This window comes from Anguilla anguilla, chromosome 4, assembly GCF_013347855.1.
Source record: "Anguilla anguilla isolate fAngAng1 chromosome 4, fAngAng1.pri, whole genome shotgun sequence".
NCBI classification, from domain to species: Eukaryota; Metazoa; Chordata; class Actinopteri; order Anguilliformes; family Anguillidae; genus Anguilla; species Anguilla anguilla.
In genome coordinates, this window is record NC_049204.1 from 35,085,819 (window position 1) to 35,101,327 (window position 15,509).

General features: G+C 52.4%; 1 protein-coding gene across 5 annotated transcripts in view; it reads left to right on the top strand.

Moving 5' to 3' along the window:
* mpp7a (membrane protein, palmitoylated 7a (MAGUK p55 subfamily member 7)) overlaps window positions 1-15,509 on the top strand; it is a 129,023-nt gene that overhangs the window by 45,390 nt on the left and 68,124 nt on the right. For 3 of the 5 annotated variants that reach the window (XM_035413679.1, XM_035413681.1, XM_035413680.1), the window contains one exon: window positions 9,406-9,524. In XM_035413679.1, the coding sequence (XP_035269570.1) occupies window positions 9,406-9,524 (119 nt within the window). Of the gene's footprint in view, window positions 1-8,647; window positions 8,811-9,405; window positions 9,525-15,509 lie in introns of those variants that run through there. The other 2 variants (XM_035413677.1, XM_035413678.1) reach the window with 1 other exon arrangement.

A 15,509-nucleotide genomic window follows, 5' to 3' on the forward strand; every position in this document is an offset into this window, starting at 1 on the left:
TATTAATTCCCTGTGTGGCTGGACTCAACATCCTCCATTCTCTCAGTGGACTGGCAGATGGCTGCAGTGCCTACACCTGGCATTTATTATGCCTCCATGATGGCACAGCCGTGGCCGGAGGCAATTTGTTTTCGGGTTGTCCGTCCGTCCATCCCGATTCTCGTGAACGCGATATCTCAGGAACGCCTTGAGGGAATTTCTTCAAATTTGGCGCAAACGTCCACTTGGACTCAAGGATGAACTGATTCGATTTTGGTGGTCAAAGGACAAGGTCACTATGACCTCACAAACTCAAGAATTCATATACTATTCATATACTATGACAAAGTTTCACACAATTGTCTAATAGGATAAAATGAAGTGATGACATTTTATATCCAAACTGGCTACTGGTTGGCGGAGGCGTACAACCGTGAGGCGGTATCTCTAGTTTAATTTTTTTAATGGTGAGAAGACACTCTGCCCTCCTGTCATATTTTTCTCTTTATTCAGATGGGTAGAAAGCTGAGGAAGTAACAGATAGGGCAGGGATCCCAGCTCAGAATGTGCCGTTGGCAGGTGATTTAAGCCGCGCCCACTCAGTGGGACTTGCTCGCGGCTGGAGAGCGGGTCGCCCTGTGAACTGCACCCGAGCAGAAACTCTCGACGGAAAGATGGAAGACGTGGCCGCTGACCCACTCCGCCCCCGCCCTCCCGCCGGCCGGTTATTAACCCTGTAAAACTTTACAGTGTCGTCCTGGGGCTTTCGCGCACGCACCGTGCGTGTTTATCACCCCCCCCCCCCCACCCCCCACCCCCCGTGCGCAACCTTAGAAAGATAAAGCCAGCCCCCGCGTCCGCTATTCAGGGTGCAGCAGCGAGATGGGGGGGGGGGGGAGGGAGAGAGAGCCTTGGGCCCAAACGTCTTTACCAGATACGCCCTCTAATGGAAGGGCCTGCGCCTCCCGCGGTCCCCCTGGCCCGAGTCCTCTGCCGTCCCACTCGTTTCCAAACACGCTAATGCTTTTCTAATCGGCCCCGATAACCGAACGCAGGGATCCTCGCTTTTTTCTTTTTTTTTTTTTTTATCATTTAAGAACGCCGGGGCCTCATTGCTTTCGCAGACCCCCGGCCCCAGTAACGGGAGCTATGAGGGATATGACAAGAATGGCCGGATTGGATTTCCGCAGACCGCTCGGTAACTTTTTCCGTCCCCGGCGCGAGGAATGCCGAGCATCTGGAATCCGTGGCGCGAGCGCGGCGCTCGCCGCGGGAGCACTTCATCCACTCCCGGCCGTTTGTCCTCTGCCCGGGGCCGAGCCTTCCCCGCCGTAGGAGCGCAGTACTGTAACACAAGAATTTGTTGCCACTGGAAAGTGTCCCTGTTTCCAATTACATCAGAATGAAAATTTCCACTTCATTTTTCAGCAAAGCTGGGCAGAGGAGAGAGGAGAAGAAGAAGAAAAAAGAAAAAAAGGAAAAGGGTTGGAAATTTATTTAATTATATACGCGCGCACTGTTGAAGGGATGACCATGATATCCTCTTCTGTCCCTGTCCAAAGTACACACGGCAGTAAATAGGTCATCACGGCATATGGGCCATGAACACTTTGCGTCACAAAGTGGCCGTAACTATATTAACAAGACAGGCGTTTACGGTTTGAATGGCTGGGCAGCAGACGGTCGCGCACGCAGTTGAGAATAAGGAATGTTCACTATCGAAAGTAAGGAATCTTCTAATATTTTTTCCTTCTGTCACATTGTGGAGTGTTTGTTTGCGTTTCCAAGGAGCGCGCGGCTTTGTCAACGTGAATGCGCCGTGCGGTCATTGGATGGCGGTGTGCTCCTGAAACGTGGCCGCGGTTGCAGAAAGGAGACGTTGTGCGTCGTGCCAGAGTGCACAGGAGGGACTGGGCTTCTGTGATAAACGGACGTGGCAGGACGCTGGGCCCGGCTCCTTGCTGTGGCCTGTGTTTTGTCTATGGTAGCGGAGCCTGTCCCAGGCCAGGGGGATAGTTTTTTTTTTTTTTATGCAGAGAGAAGAGCAACCCGAAACCCACCCCTGAACCCTTCTCTACGGGACCCGAGGGGGGGGCGGGGAGCGGGGGGGGGGGCTGGCCTGGCGTGAGCTTCGCCGTTCCTTCGCGGGGGTCTTCAACACGCTCGTCCCGTTTCTCTCAGGCGCTCCGAGAGGCGAAGTGTTGGTTTTTCGACGATGAACAAACCCAGTCTTTCAGATTTGTTGGCCACCAGCAAAAGAACTCCGATCGAGACATGAGCGAAGCATAAAACTAAAAGAATCTGTTTGGCCTGAAAACTCGGGGATCAGCAAACGCAATAGAGTATGCGGTGTGCATGCATTCAATTAGGGTCATTAGCCAAACCTTTGCTTTTCAGTTTGTGGTGAAAGCTTCTTTTGAAGTCTACAGGTGTGTGACTAACCGTTGGGTAGACTTGAGGCCAGTGAAGTAGTGGCTGATCACAGCACTGCGAGAAATAAATAAATCCATTCTGAAAAGCTTGGCCCAAGCCAGGGGCTTTGATAAGTGCATTCAGCCTGGAACCTCTTTGCGAGTTGCGTTTGATTTCAAGGCCTTTGCTTTGTAGTTTTACTTTGTTGGTGACGTGCAGTTAAGGTTCTCTATGATCAGAGAAATATGGCTTGTACCAGGAATGGCCTTCGTAGGGTCATTTTTCCATAAGGCAATCTAGCAACTCGCCGTTCTCCCATTAGGCTGAACAATTTGGAATAGACGTGCTTAGCATAGCAATTACAGAAAGAAGCCAACGATGTGAGAAACGGTGTTCAGGGGACACTTATCCAGACCGAAGGGGAAAAGGCCGAATCCAAGCTGAAAAAATACGGTTTTACTTATTAATTTACCTTGCGTGTTTTCAGTAATGTTCGGTCACATACACGACAGCAAAATATGAATAGCTGCTCCCTTTGGTTATGGGAAATCATGTCAGCTATGAATGCAGTGTTTTGTGGTCTTAATGTGACCTGTTCAGAGACGCAACATCGGTATGACCGATGCCTTAACTCAACACGCCAGGCTCTCCCATTGTGGGACTCCATCGAGTGGTTTATTTTTTCAGCACTAAAAAAAAAAAAAAAATCATTGCTTTGTCAAACCTGACACAATGGACCGAGCAATGAAAACACTCAAAAAGACGTGAAGCCCCAATAAATGTTTAAAAGGGGTCGGTGGGATCGGTTCTTTCATGGGGGGCCGTCGGACCCTCGGCGTGCTGTGGATATCCACCCTCCCGGCTGTGAAGAGCTGGGCTGGGGCCTTTCCGTCCTCCGGCTCACTCGCCTTTCTTACGTTTCCCCCGCCTGAAGCCAACCCTCAGTCTCTTAGAGCCTCCGTTTCCTCTCCCACCAACTCATTTATCTCTACGCGCGGCTCTGCTGGGTCTGCTCATCTGTCCCGATAGGTTGCAAATGATGAGGTAAATCAGACTCCGAAAGGATGGTCCTACGCACAGTGTGAAACTTGAGGCAGCTGTTTCATTTTTATTTTTCTTCTCAGCTTTATTTTCAAAGTCCCACTGCCTGAAATGTGTTTGCTGGGGAAAAAAAAAGGCTTGAAACATTGACCCTGAAGACATCCAAATGTTTTTGGAAAAGGTTTGAGGTGTTCATTTTTTTTCTTAATACGTTCTAGACGTGTAACTGTCTGGTGTGGTCAAGTCATTCATTCTGCACCTGCGCAGTGAAAGTTAGGGCAGCTCCATTATTAATCGGCTTGTTCACGTTCTCTAGACGCTGCGTGCAATTGATACGAAGGTTTTATAGTTATAAATATATTATGTTATCAAGGTTATGCTGTTAAGGACATATTGTTCTATTTGTGAAATTGTCAAAAATGTGTCATATTGTACATTACCCAGGGCTTGTCTAAGAAATATGTGCAGGTTCATTATCGACCCGGTTTTTGTTTGAATGAAAATAGAAATGCCTTTTAAAATGGAAATGTTTCTCCTCCAGTAAAACACTCATTATAATTTTTCAAGTACTGAATAGTTATTTTTTGTATTTCAGCCATTTTATTTTGGAAAACAGTCTGGGAAGTTAGAAATATCATCACTGCATATCAGCAAAATAGGAAAAACTGTGCTGTTTTACACTGTTGTATGCTTCAGACCAGCTGCATTTCCATATTTTGCTTTTGCTTTCCAATGCTTCCTGTATTGATCTGTAATTGTATGGGACATTGTGCTGCACATTAATTCTTTTTGGCCTTTGAATGATATGACATGACAAGCGGGCCTCAGAAAACTAATTATGGTTGAAATATTTTAATTCATTTATTTATTATGAAGAATTTACAAAACATACATACATTTTCTATAAGAATATCTTACACTTTAATGTTACATATTAATGAAGATGTGTTTGATATACTTTTATTATTGTATTACATTGTACGATTGTTATTCATATGTATGCTTTTAAATTTATGCTTTGAAGTTGCTAGACTGTCCATGTACAGGTAGCCAGTTGTATTGACAGACAGTGAAGCTAAACAGCTGCTTCTACAGAACCGTGAGCTGTCCTTTACCTAATGAAAACATCCTCATAAAGATGCAAATGGACCAATCGGCCCAATACACCACCTGGACGTGCATTGAGGGGTCATGTTGAGGTCATTAACAAATACTGAGGCATGGCAGTAGGGCTGAAATTGTTCGCCCAATTACTGGAGAGGGCAGATTTAGTGGTGTGTCTGGTGTGAGCCTATAAAACTGAAAAGGAAGAGTTCTCTTTCAAGACAAGCACTTCATTTGGACACCCGGCAAACAGTGTACTGCAAAGTATACATTTGCTTTGTCCCTGTAATGTAATGTGAGTGGAAGAAAGCATGCAAAGGCAGCGTTTGCTGTTGCTTTGCAATCTACTGGAGATGAGGTGGCAGGTTTTTCATTGTCTGAATCCCCCCTCCCCCAGTGCGATATTGTCCTTCCCTGTGCTGGGCCGTGTACTTCACTTTGACAAAAACAGTGACCGCACGCTGAGGCTGCCACATTGGAAACGCGGTTCGGCGCTATAAAGACGCGATGTGAGGCGCCAGGCGGAGAGGAAGCGAGCGGCTGCCCTGTGGTCGGGGGCGAGCCTGCCCGTCACCTCCTCTTCTCTCGGCTGCCCTGTGGTTCCGGGGCAAGCCTGCCCCTCACCTCCTCTTCTATCGGCTGCCCTGTGGTCGGGGTCGAGCCTGCCCGTCGCCTCCTCTTCTATCGGCTGCCCTGTGGTCGGGGTCGAGCCTGCCCGTCGCCTCCTCTTCTATCGGCTGCCCTGTGGTCGGGGGCGAGCCTGCCCCTCACCTCCTCTTCTATCGGCTGCCCTGTGGTCGGGGGCGAGCCTGCTCCTCACCTCCTCTTCTATCGGCTGCCCTGTGGTCGGGGGCGAGCCTGCTCCTCACCTCCTCTTCTATCGGCTGCCCTGTGGTCGGGGGTGAGCCTGCTCCTCACCTCCTCTTCTATCGGCTGCCCTGTGGTCGGGGGCGAGCCTGCCCCTCACCTCCTCCTCTATCGGCTGCCCTGTGGTCGGGGGCGAGCCTGCTCCTCACCTCCTCTTCTATCGGCTGCCCTGTGGTCGGGGGCGAGCCTGCTCCTCACCTCCTCTTCTATCGGCTGCCCTGTGGTCGGGGGCGAGCCTGCTCCTCACCTCCTCTTCTATCGGCTGCCCTGTGATCGGGGGCGAGCCTGCTCCTCACCTCCTCTTCTATCGGCTGCCCTGTGGTCGGGGGCGAGCCTGCCCCTCACCTCCTCTTCTCTCGGCTGCCCTGTGGTCGGGGACGAGCCTGCTCCTCACCTCCTCTTCTCTCGGCTGCCCTGTGGTCGGGGGCGAGCCTGCTCCTCACCTCCTCTTCTATCGGCTGCCCTGTGATCGGGGGCGAGCCTGCTCCTCACCTCCTCTTCTCTCGGCTGCCCTGTGATCGGGGGCGAGCCTGCTCCTCACCTCCTCTTCTATCGGCTGCCCTGTGGTCGGGGGCGAGCCTGCTCCTCACCTCCTCTTCTATCGGCTGCCCTGTGGTCGGGGGCGAGCCTGCCCGTCACCTCCTCTCCTCTTGGCTCGTTTGTTTGATATCGCAGCGTCACGCGGCCGCGCCCCGTTCACTTTCCCCACTGGGCAGCGTCCACGCAGAGCTCCGCCCCTGAGTAGCTGCTACTGCACTGTCCAGAGTTTGGACCTTCTGTCTCTCTCTTTCCATTTCATTATTTCTCTCTCCCTTCCTTTTTCTTTCTCTTTATTTTCTCTCACTTTCTTTCCCTTTCTCTTTCGCTCTCTCTCTCTCTCCCTTTCTCTGTCTTTCTCTTTCTGAATTTAAAACTCATTGAAGCGGCTTGTTAGCGAAACCGTACCGGATGATCTGAGAAGGCCATCAGTGGTGTGGGAAGAGCCCATTACGCTGATGTGTTTTCCCTGCGCAGTCCGCAGCAGGCGACGCAAACGCGATTTACACGCTCCGCGCGGGTGAAGCTGGGCCGGTCCGGTGGCGCTCTCTGTCCTCCGCTCGGCCGCTCCTTTGAACGCCGCTCGTCCCCTCTGGGCGGCTTGCGGCGGGGGAGCGGGCGATCGTGATACGGAAGCTGAGACGCTTAGCTGGGAAAAACACCTCCATTATTCTTCAGGTGGACGAATTCAGAAACGCGTTCGGGCCCTGTTGAGCCTCGCTGCCAGTCTGGTCTGTTAAACAGGCTCAACTGGAGCGCGGCGCTGTCCTGTCCTCTGATTCCTAAACCTCGCATCCCCAATTGATTTCTTCCCCATACAGAGCTATTAAAATAAAATGTAAAAACAAGTTATTTTATATTTTCCGAACTTGTGGAGCAAGTGCGCCGCAGGGCCCGGCGGGTGACGTGCCGGTCAGGGGGAGGGTTTTTGGGGGGGGGAGTGGGGGGGGGGGGGGTTTAGGGGGTGAGGGGGGTGGGCGGTTTGGGTGAGAGCAGCCAACCGGAGCCTTCCTGCGGGCTCTTACAAAGGTTTTCGGCCGTGATAGTTTTTCCACATCTCCCTCCCTAAACATCGTCCCGTGTCCTTTAAATCTTTTATAATATGACATGTTATTCAAATTTCCAGCTTGTAAATTAACGAGGGGACCAGATGCCCCGAGGCAGGGCAGGGCCGGGCCTGGGCCTGGGCCTGGGCCTGGGCCTGGGCCTGATGCGCCCCGTGTAGCCTGATCCCGGGGTGGGGCAGTCTGACTGGGTTATCTCTCATGGCAGACACATCCTCCCCCTCCCCCACTGAGAGCCACTCCCAGTGCCCCTCCCTGCCCCCTGCACTTTGTCCTCTGGTCAGCTGTCTCTAAACCAGAGTGCAGCGCTAACCACGTGCAGCGCTAACCGTGTTAAATTGTAAATCGGTAATGCAGCACGGCGCATTCTGGAGTTCGTCAGGCTGCCGTTCGCTCCCGGGGTCGTCACCGCGGCCATGCCCAGGCAGCGGTCTTTCGGTGGACCTTGGAGAAGCAGCCAGTTCCCTGGCCTCGGGCTCCAGGGTGATTTCATAGCGCTTTTGTGCAGTAGGTGAGCTGCCGGGTCGTTCGACTTTCCTCGAACAAAAAATTCCTTTTCAGCCAATCGGGGCCGAGCGTCGGGTACACGCGGGCCAGAGGTTTTGCCGTTGTGCTGTCGGTAGTTTGTTAGCGGGTCGCGGCTCACCCGCCAGCGGGGGTCGCGTACGGACGGCGGGAAGAGCCTCTCGCCGGAGCGGGCAGAGTGAGGTCCGTTGTGGGCCGAGGGACCCCCTGTGGCGTGTGACTCTTTGATGGAAACGGGGACCGAGGTAGGTGGGGGGGGGGGGGGGGGGGGGGGGGGGGGGGGGGGGGGGTGGGACCCCATGCTGGGCCGGGCCCCTGGCTCCACACGAAGCCGATCTGCCTTTAATCTCCCCCCCCCCCCCCCGCGCCCCGCCCCCCGTTTTAAACGCACCTCCAGGGCCCCGGCCCGGCTTATCTGATGCGGCTCGGCCCCTCCCCTTTCCCCTGCTCCCGCGTTCGCTCGTTCCGCGTTTCCTCGTAGGGTCCCCCCCTAATCTTGAAACCATCGGCCCCTAGTCTGTTTCTCCTTAAATTGGATTAAGAAGTCCGTTCTTTTAAGCTTGGGAGTAAGCCTCTATGGAATTCATTATTACCAGTGTTTGTTTAAAGGTTCTTCATATGGCCCGGAGACATTGGTGATGCCAGAACTCATCATTGCTTCAGTCTGTGCCCCAGGCAGAGTGTTTTTTTTCTTTTCTTTTGCAGCTTCTCTGCAGGCGTTCGGTGTAAATGGCCTAAATGTGCTGAAGTGAGTCATTTCTTTTTACAGCTGAACTCTCGTGTGTTTTGATCTCTTCGCAGCCCTTTTGTTATCAGCGGGGCCGTGTGTCTGTCACACGTCCTTGACACCGCTGCTGTTAGCGTACGTAGCCTGCTGATGTCACGCCGAGATCTGTCAGGTTTAAACTGGTGGGGCTTTTTGTGGAGGGAAAAAAGGAGCAGTTAAAAAAAGCTTTCGGAGGTTCGCAGGAAAGGCGTAAATCTTCGCTAGAGCCGCTCTCGTTTTTTTTATTTTTGCGCGACGGCGGAGTTCCTGGAACAACAGGAAAGGGCGAAACAATGTGAGGAAGTGGAGGCTGTGAAAGGGTGGGGCTTATCGCCTGTGCACTGCGGGGTGCTGGGCCCGGCTCTGCATGCCGCGCACTCCCGGACTCCTCAGAGAGGGAACGGGGGCGACCCAGGGCACGGTGTGCGGTCCGCTCACAGCCCCGATTCCCTTTCCTAATCAGAGTTTGGGGAACCGAGAGTCCGCTCGGAGGAGGGCGCAGTGTCAGAGAAAGTGTGAGTGAGAGAGGTGGAAGGGGGGCTCTGGTCAAGAGTGTGTGTGTGTGTGTGTGTGTCAGTGTCTGTGTGCGGTTGTATGTGCATGTTTTTGTGTATGTGGGTATGTAGGGGTGCCTGTGTGACTGTGTGTATGCGTAGGTGTGAGTGTGTGTGTGTGTATGTGCATGTGTGTGTGTCAGTGTATGCATATTTTTGTGTACGTGGGTATTTAGGGGTGCGTGTGTGATTGTGTGCATTTGTGTGTGCGCCTGTGTGTGTGGGCGTTCCTGCATGTGTGTGTGCGTGTGTATGTACATAGGTGTGCGTGTGCGTGTGTGTATGGGCATGCGTGTGTGTGTGTGTGTGTGTATGTGCATGTGTGTGTGTCAGTGTATGCATATTTTTGTGTATGTGGGTATTTAGGGGTGCGTGTGTGATTGTGTGCATTTGTGTGTGCGCCTGTGTGTGTGGGCGTTCCTGCATGTGTGTGTGCGTGTGTGTATGTACATAGGTGTGCGTGTGCGTGTGTGTATGGGCATGCGTGTGTGTGTTTTCGAGGAGAACCCTTAATGGGCTCACGGCCTCGTTTCCTCTTCCTCCTCTTCCTCCCCAGGTCTGTATGAGCTGCTGGCCTCTCTCCCCTCCCAGCTCCAGCCTCATCTGGGCAGCCAGGAGGACTGTGCCTTTCTGCGGGACATGTTCGGGGAGAGGAGCCTCCACTCACTGCTCAAGGTAAGACCCCTTCTCCTCCTCCTCAGGGCTCCTCTCCTCTCCCTCCCTCCCTTTCTCTTCGTCTCCCCCGTTTCCCTCCTCCGTCTCCCTCCCCGTCTCTTCTCTCCGTCTGGCCCTCTCGTCTTCCGTCCCTCTCGTCGGTTTCCCTTACGCTCTCTCCTCCCCTCTCTCCCCCTCTCCTCTCCTCTCTGTTTATCCTCCGCTCCGCCGCGCACAAGGGCCCTTTATTCCGGGTTGCCGGGCGGTGGCGGCGGCCCCCCGAGCCGAAGCCGCCGAGGCGGGCGTGTCCGGCGGAGACGAGCGCGCTCGACAGCTTTGTTTCCTGCCGTCGGGCGCTAACGAGCGTAGCGTACGGCGTCTGCCCTCGGCTGGAGGAGCGGCGCGGGGAGAGAGGGCGAGGGGCTCCTGGAGCCCGCTCTTCCCACAATTCCCGGGGCGAGGGCGGCGTGGCGCGGCAGCAGCGGGCGCTGCTCTCGTTGTTTTTGTTGTTGTTGCAGGTCTCCGTATCGCCGTTGCTAACGCCGCAACAACGTTCCAGTCGCCAAACGCCGCGAGGGTAAACAGTATAACCTGTTTGGAAATACGTGCCGTGTGTTGGTACGAACCGCTCATGGATGCAGTTCAAATAAAAAAATTTTTGAGGACGGAGGAACAAAAAAAGAAAAGGGAAAAGAAAAACTTCTGACAACATTTCCCCTGGTACAAAACAAAGTTTTCCTCTGTTAACTTACCTATACAGGGTCCAGTCTGTAATGTGCCAGTTCATGCATGTTAAATGCTTCAAAATGATGGAATACTTAAAATGCCTGAAAGAAGACCCACGGCTGGGACTCGAGGAGGCCAAATGCTTTTTATTTCATTCCTCTTTCCGTATTCGACGTGCTTCGCATGACTTCCAGAACACCATAGCAATTTTTTAGCCGCGCTGGCAAAAACATTTCATTTCAAATTCAAAATAACTGTGTGACTGCTTCGATACACTGTATCCAATGTCATGAGAAAAGGTGATCAAATTAAAAATAAATTACCCAGTGCGCTGCTTGGAGCAAGTGGAGTCATTTAGATCCTACTGTGTGATGACATTACTAGTGAGGACACAGGGCTCTGGTCTCTCCATGTCCCGAATGGCAAACGCGGTACGTATTAAAGCTGGTGTTCTGTGCTGTACATACCGTACGTGTTTCGCTTGGGCTGCATGGAGAACGGTGTTTTCCCACAGCACGACCCCTTTTGCGCTTCTCCGATCCGCAGGAGTCCTCACAGAACAGGGATTGTGTGTATGTGTAACCGGTCCTTATGCAAAACACATGCATGAGCACAGTCCCTGTTTCTCTCCCTGCCTCGTAGAACGTCTGCGTTTGTCCTTTCCGCGGGAGGCTTGACCAAAGGTTAACTATGCACAACTAGCCGAGGTAGGCGGGGGGGTGGCGGGGGGGGGGGGGGGGGGTGGCAGGCGGCCCTGAGACCGAACCGCAGCAGGGAGCTGAGCTTTCAGGAAGTGCGGGGCTGCCAGCTGTAGGCTGTGGAGAAAGAAGCCGGTGTTACGCGCCAGAAGGCCCAGAGAAATCTACTCTCCTTCTTATCCTCTCCTAAAGCAATACAGATCGCTTGGCAAGGGGGGGGGACAGCCAATTAAACACTGAAGGTTAATGCCCTCATAGATTGTCCGCAGACAGGCCCGTTTTTTTGGGTGTTGAATGGTTTCAGCTCCATAATGGAGGAACATCATTCACATGCACACCTGTGTCCATACCGCTCTGGGGTCCCACCGAGCCGCGGTCGGTAAATATCTCAGAGGGATTAACTGCTTAACTCGTCCTACCGCAGCCGAGCTGCCGTGCTGCCGAGGTGTGAAATAGGCCCCAGTAAAGAAGAGTGATCGGTAAACCGGGGCTCGCCCGGAGGTGAGCGCATTCCTCTTCAGCGCGGACGCCATCCTTCATTTCTGCTTCCTCCTTTTCGTCAAATAAGAGCTGGGCTGATTAGCGCCTGGAGAGCAGGGGGTTGGGTGATTAACGCTGCCCGGTAGAGGAGAGCGAGGCGGGTGGAGTGTGCCCAAACTCGCCCGAGTGCTCGCGCTCAGAACGTGGCTAGCGTCACCTCAGCGCCGCCGGCAATGGGCCTGGGGGGAGGGGGGGAGGGGGGGAGGGGGGGTGGTTGGGTATTAGTTTGGGTGCTGTGAAGCGGGAGGTGCTGGGATGAGGGTGAAGTTGTGGAAAATATTACTGTTATCTGACTGTTTGAATGGGGACCCAACTCATTTAGAAGTTAGAAGCCCTTACCATGGAAAGTGTGGAGCATCCTGCATGAGGGTGGAGGGGGTGTTTGTGGGGCCCTCCGTCTATGACCTGACCCCTCTCTATTCCGTCTCTTTACACCACCTGTCACAGACCCCAAAAAGCACCCCCCACCCCCCCTTTCAACCACCGGTGCATTTTTTGAACTTCAGGCTGCATCATCAAGCACTCCAGTGTGGAGTGGATGTAATGGAGCATAGCTGTTAAATGCACACTTCCCTTTACTGAGTAATGGCAGAATTCAGAGGTCCTGTGAATTTCACAATGAAAGCTGACGGGCGGCTGAATTGATATGGATGCTTTCTCCCCCTCCCTCTTCCTTTCCAATTAAACTATGAGTGTTTTAAAGTGGGCTTTCCGTGTAAATTCCTCATTTTACGCAGCGTCTGCCAACTTTGCGCTGGCTTTCCGAAACGCGGGGGGAAATATAATACAGCGTTTAATTTCCACCTGTTTCAGGTGCTTGCTTCTGCGACCAAGTTCCTGTCAGCGCTGGTTTAGACTGCTGGAGCGGGACCAGCCTGAGTTTCTATGACACATTAAGCAAACTCAGGGGGGCAAGAACACACACACACACACACACACACACACACTCTCACACACACACACACACATGCACGCAAGCACGCACACACAAATATTGGGACAAGGGGAAAAAAGCAATGACAAGCTGTTGCTATCACAGACCCCCCCCCCCCCCCCCCCCCCCCCCCCCCCCTTGTGTGACCTCGTCAATGCACTCTCCATAGATTCAGGCTCAGGTAAATTGTGTTACCCAAGCAATTTCAATTCAACCCTCAGGATTGGTCCTTTCACAGTCTGGCAACAGAATATGAATTGAATATTAATTGAATTTCTGTGTAATTCCCAGAATTCCTCATACAGTTACCAGGAAAGCAACTGGGAAAGAAAAGTGGAAAAAAATAATGACTAATGTAATGACTAATGTAAGTGCTATGTAGGTCATCACAGTTATTGTTCACTTTTATTTTTTCACTTGGCGGAGCACGCGCTTGTTCTGTCGCACTGGAGGACAGAGTCAGGAGTTCAGGAGCTGGGCCAGGCGCGGTTTCTTACACCCCGAGCGGCGAACACCTGTTACCGCGGGCGGCCTCGAGCGTCGCCACGTTCCAGAGCGACCGAGGAGGCTGGCCTGGCAGGGTCACACCTCCCGAAAACATTCCTCCTCCTCACCTCCCTACCCTAACACCCACCCCCCCCTCCCGGTTCCTGGGGCCCATTCAAAGCCTGTCGTTTCCAGACTCCTTTCTCGTCGTATCCGATGGAGGCAGCGGGAAGCGATTCGGAGCCCTGGGGCGGGAGCCTGATCCGTCCCCGGAGCCGCGTAGGCCCCGCCCCGCCGCGCAGCGTGACCCCGCCGGGGGGAGAGGAGCCGGGCCTCCTGCGGTTAGCGCCTCCTCCGCAGGGCTCGGCTCGGACACGGCCGTTTGTTATTTCGCCGGGACCGGGCTCCCTCCAGGACCCAGCGCAAACAGCCCTGGGCTACTTTTGGAAAATGACAACCTGTGACCCCCCAATCGCCCCCCCACCCCCGCCGTGGCCAAAAAAAAGCTCCTCACCGCTACGCCCGCAGTCTGGCGTGTCTCCGACCGCTCCGTGCTCACGCTTGTGTAGCTTCTGTGTGCGGCTCGTTCTCTGCCCTCCCACAGTCCCATCTGTGGCTTCTGTGAGAATTTTGTATTTTTTAATTTTTTTTGAAAATGAGGAATGTTATTTACGGTTTGAGACTACTATTCGCGTCCACACGTTTTTATTTATTTTAGTTTTTTTGGTATGTTACATCTTGTAGAGCTGTACTGTCTTCAGAAATGTTTAAAAACCTGTTGAAGGGAGAAATGGCGTGAATATCGAGGGGCCGTTCCCAGCATGCACAAGCAAACAGTCCTCAGCGTGGTTTCCGAGCAGACAGACGGGGAGGTGATGGACAGGGTCTGTTTCTGTGTGGAGTGCTTTGTGAGGGGGCCGCGTAGGGTGGAGACGTCCTCAAACAGCACGCTGGTCCTTTGGGGGTAGAATGGGGTCAGAAATGAATGGAATGACTGGGACTTACAGCCTGTTGTGGTCCGGAACACTTTTGAATGACTGGCCATTCAGTTTCATTTCTTTCATCTTATGTGCGTGACAAGATCTCACGTAGTGTTAATGGGGTACAGTACATAAAAAGGGAATAAAAATAAGAAGAGTAAAACTGTGATTACAAATTGGATTTTGTTCTCTTGTTATGGAGGAGGTGGGGGTGTAGGGGTATTCATATGAATCTTGAAAATCACCACAGAGTTAACGGCAAGTTAAGGTTACTCACTCACAGCGCACAGAGGGCGTGTCCTGTGGCGTAGCCTGTGGACCACTGTCCGCATGCTCACGGCGAGTCGCGACGTCGGCGGTTCGGGTCTGGCCGCGCGGCCTTTGTCGCACGTCTCTCACTCTCTCTCTCCCGCTCCTCATCATTTCTCTCTCTATACTGTGCTGTTCGGTAAAGCTGGAAAAGCCCTAAAAATACGTATATGATCTGCGCTGGCACACCACAGAGGTTTTCAAACGGAGCGGAGTGCGTCTAGTCTCCTTCCCTGGACTCGGCAGTGACGTGGGAGCCATGCAGGGATTCCCATCAGTCAGTGACACTGCCTTACGTGGGCCACAGAAGATAAACGATGTTTCCACAAAGACAGGACTCGCCCAAAACGGAGTTTAAAGAGCAGACGTCCAGCCGGCTCATTTCTCATTTGGATAAAAGCATTAATGCAAAACATTCCAGAGTTTTTTTTTAAATCTTTCTTTCCAGTTTGTCTCTGTCAGTTTAAATGGTTCGTCTGGTGTGGCGCTCTCAAGTGGCTTCCAAACGGTGAATTAAGAGAGTGTAGGGACCACGAGGGTCATATTTCAAATAGTGAGATTTTTCTTATTTTCGAAGTTCATATTAACCTACGGTTCCTGGTTGTCTAAACATCGTGTTAAGATGTAGATGACAGTATATGAAAAGGAAAGTAAACTTCATGAAAGGTCCTGTTAAATAATCGAGTCCGACCAAGTAAAGGTGCTAACGTGCATGAAACATTAAGCGACGATACATTTGTATGACGCGGTTTGCAGCTTTGAATAAACTTGTGCGTAGACGCTGGAATGACTCAAATCTTACTGGCTATCTTAACGTACTGACATCATCACTCTGTGTAGTGTGCACAAGGCTTAAGGGCTTGGATGAAAATAGGAGTAGAGTCTCTGAGTGACCTTTGACCCCTTTGTAGATGGCAGGGTCCTTTTCAGTCGTTTCTCCGCGTAGAGGAGACTGAGCCGATGGCCGCCCTTTCATTTCGACATATAGCTTCGTTTGCAATCGGCTCGCTTCCATTAATAATTTAGATGCATCTTTTTAATAAACTGTGTGCGTAACAGATTTCCTGCGTGTTCTTCGTGAGTAATGAAATGGAATATTAAATATTTCAATGCAATGACGGTGTTCCCTTGCTCTGTTGTTTTAGCTCTCTGCAGGGTAGAAGGGGGGGTGATGGGCTTGTAACTTGTGCCCCGCAACTATTTTGGCACTGTGCTGTCTGCGCTGTGTTGAGTGTGTGTGTGGGCGCTCGTGCATGGCTGTGTGTGTGTGCACACGAGTGAGTGTGTGTGTGTGTGTGTGTGTGTGTGCACACGAGTGTGTGTGTGTGTGTGT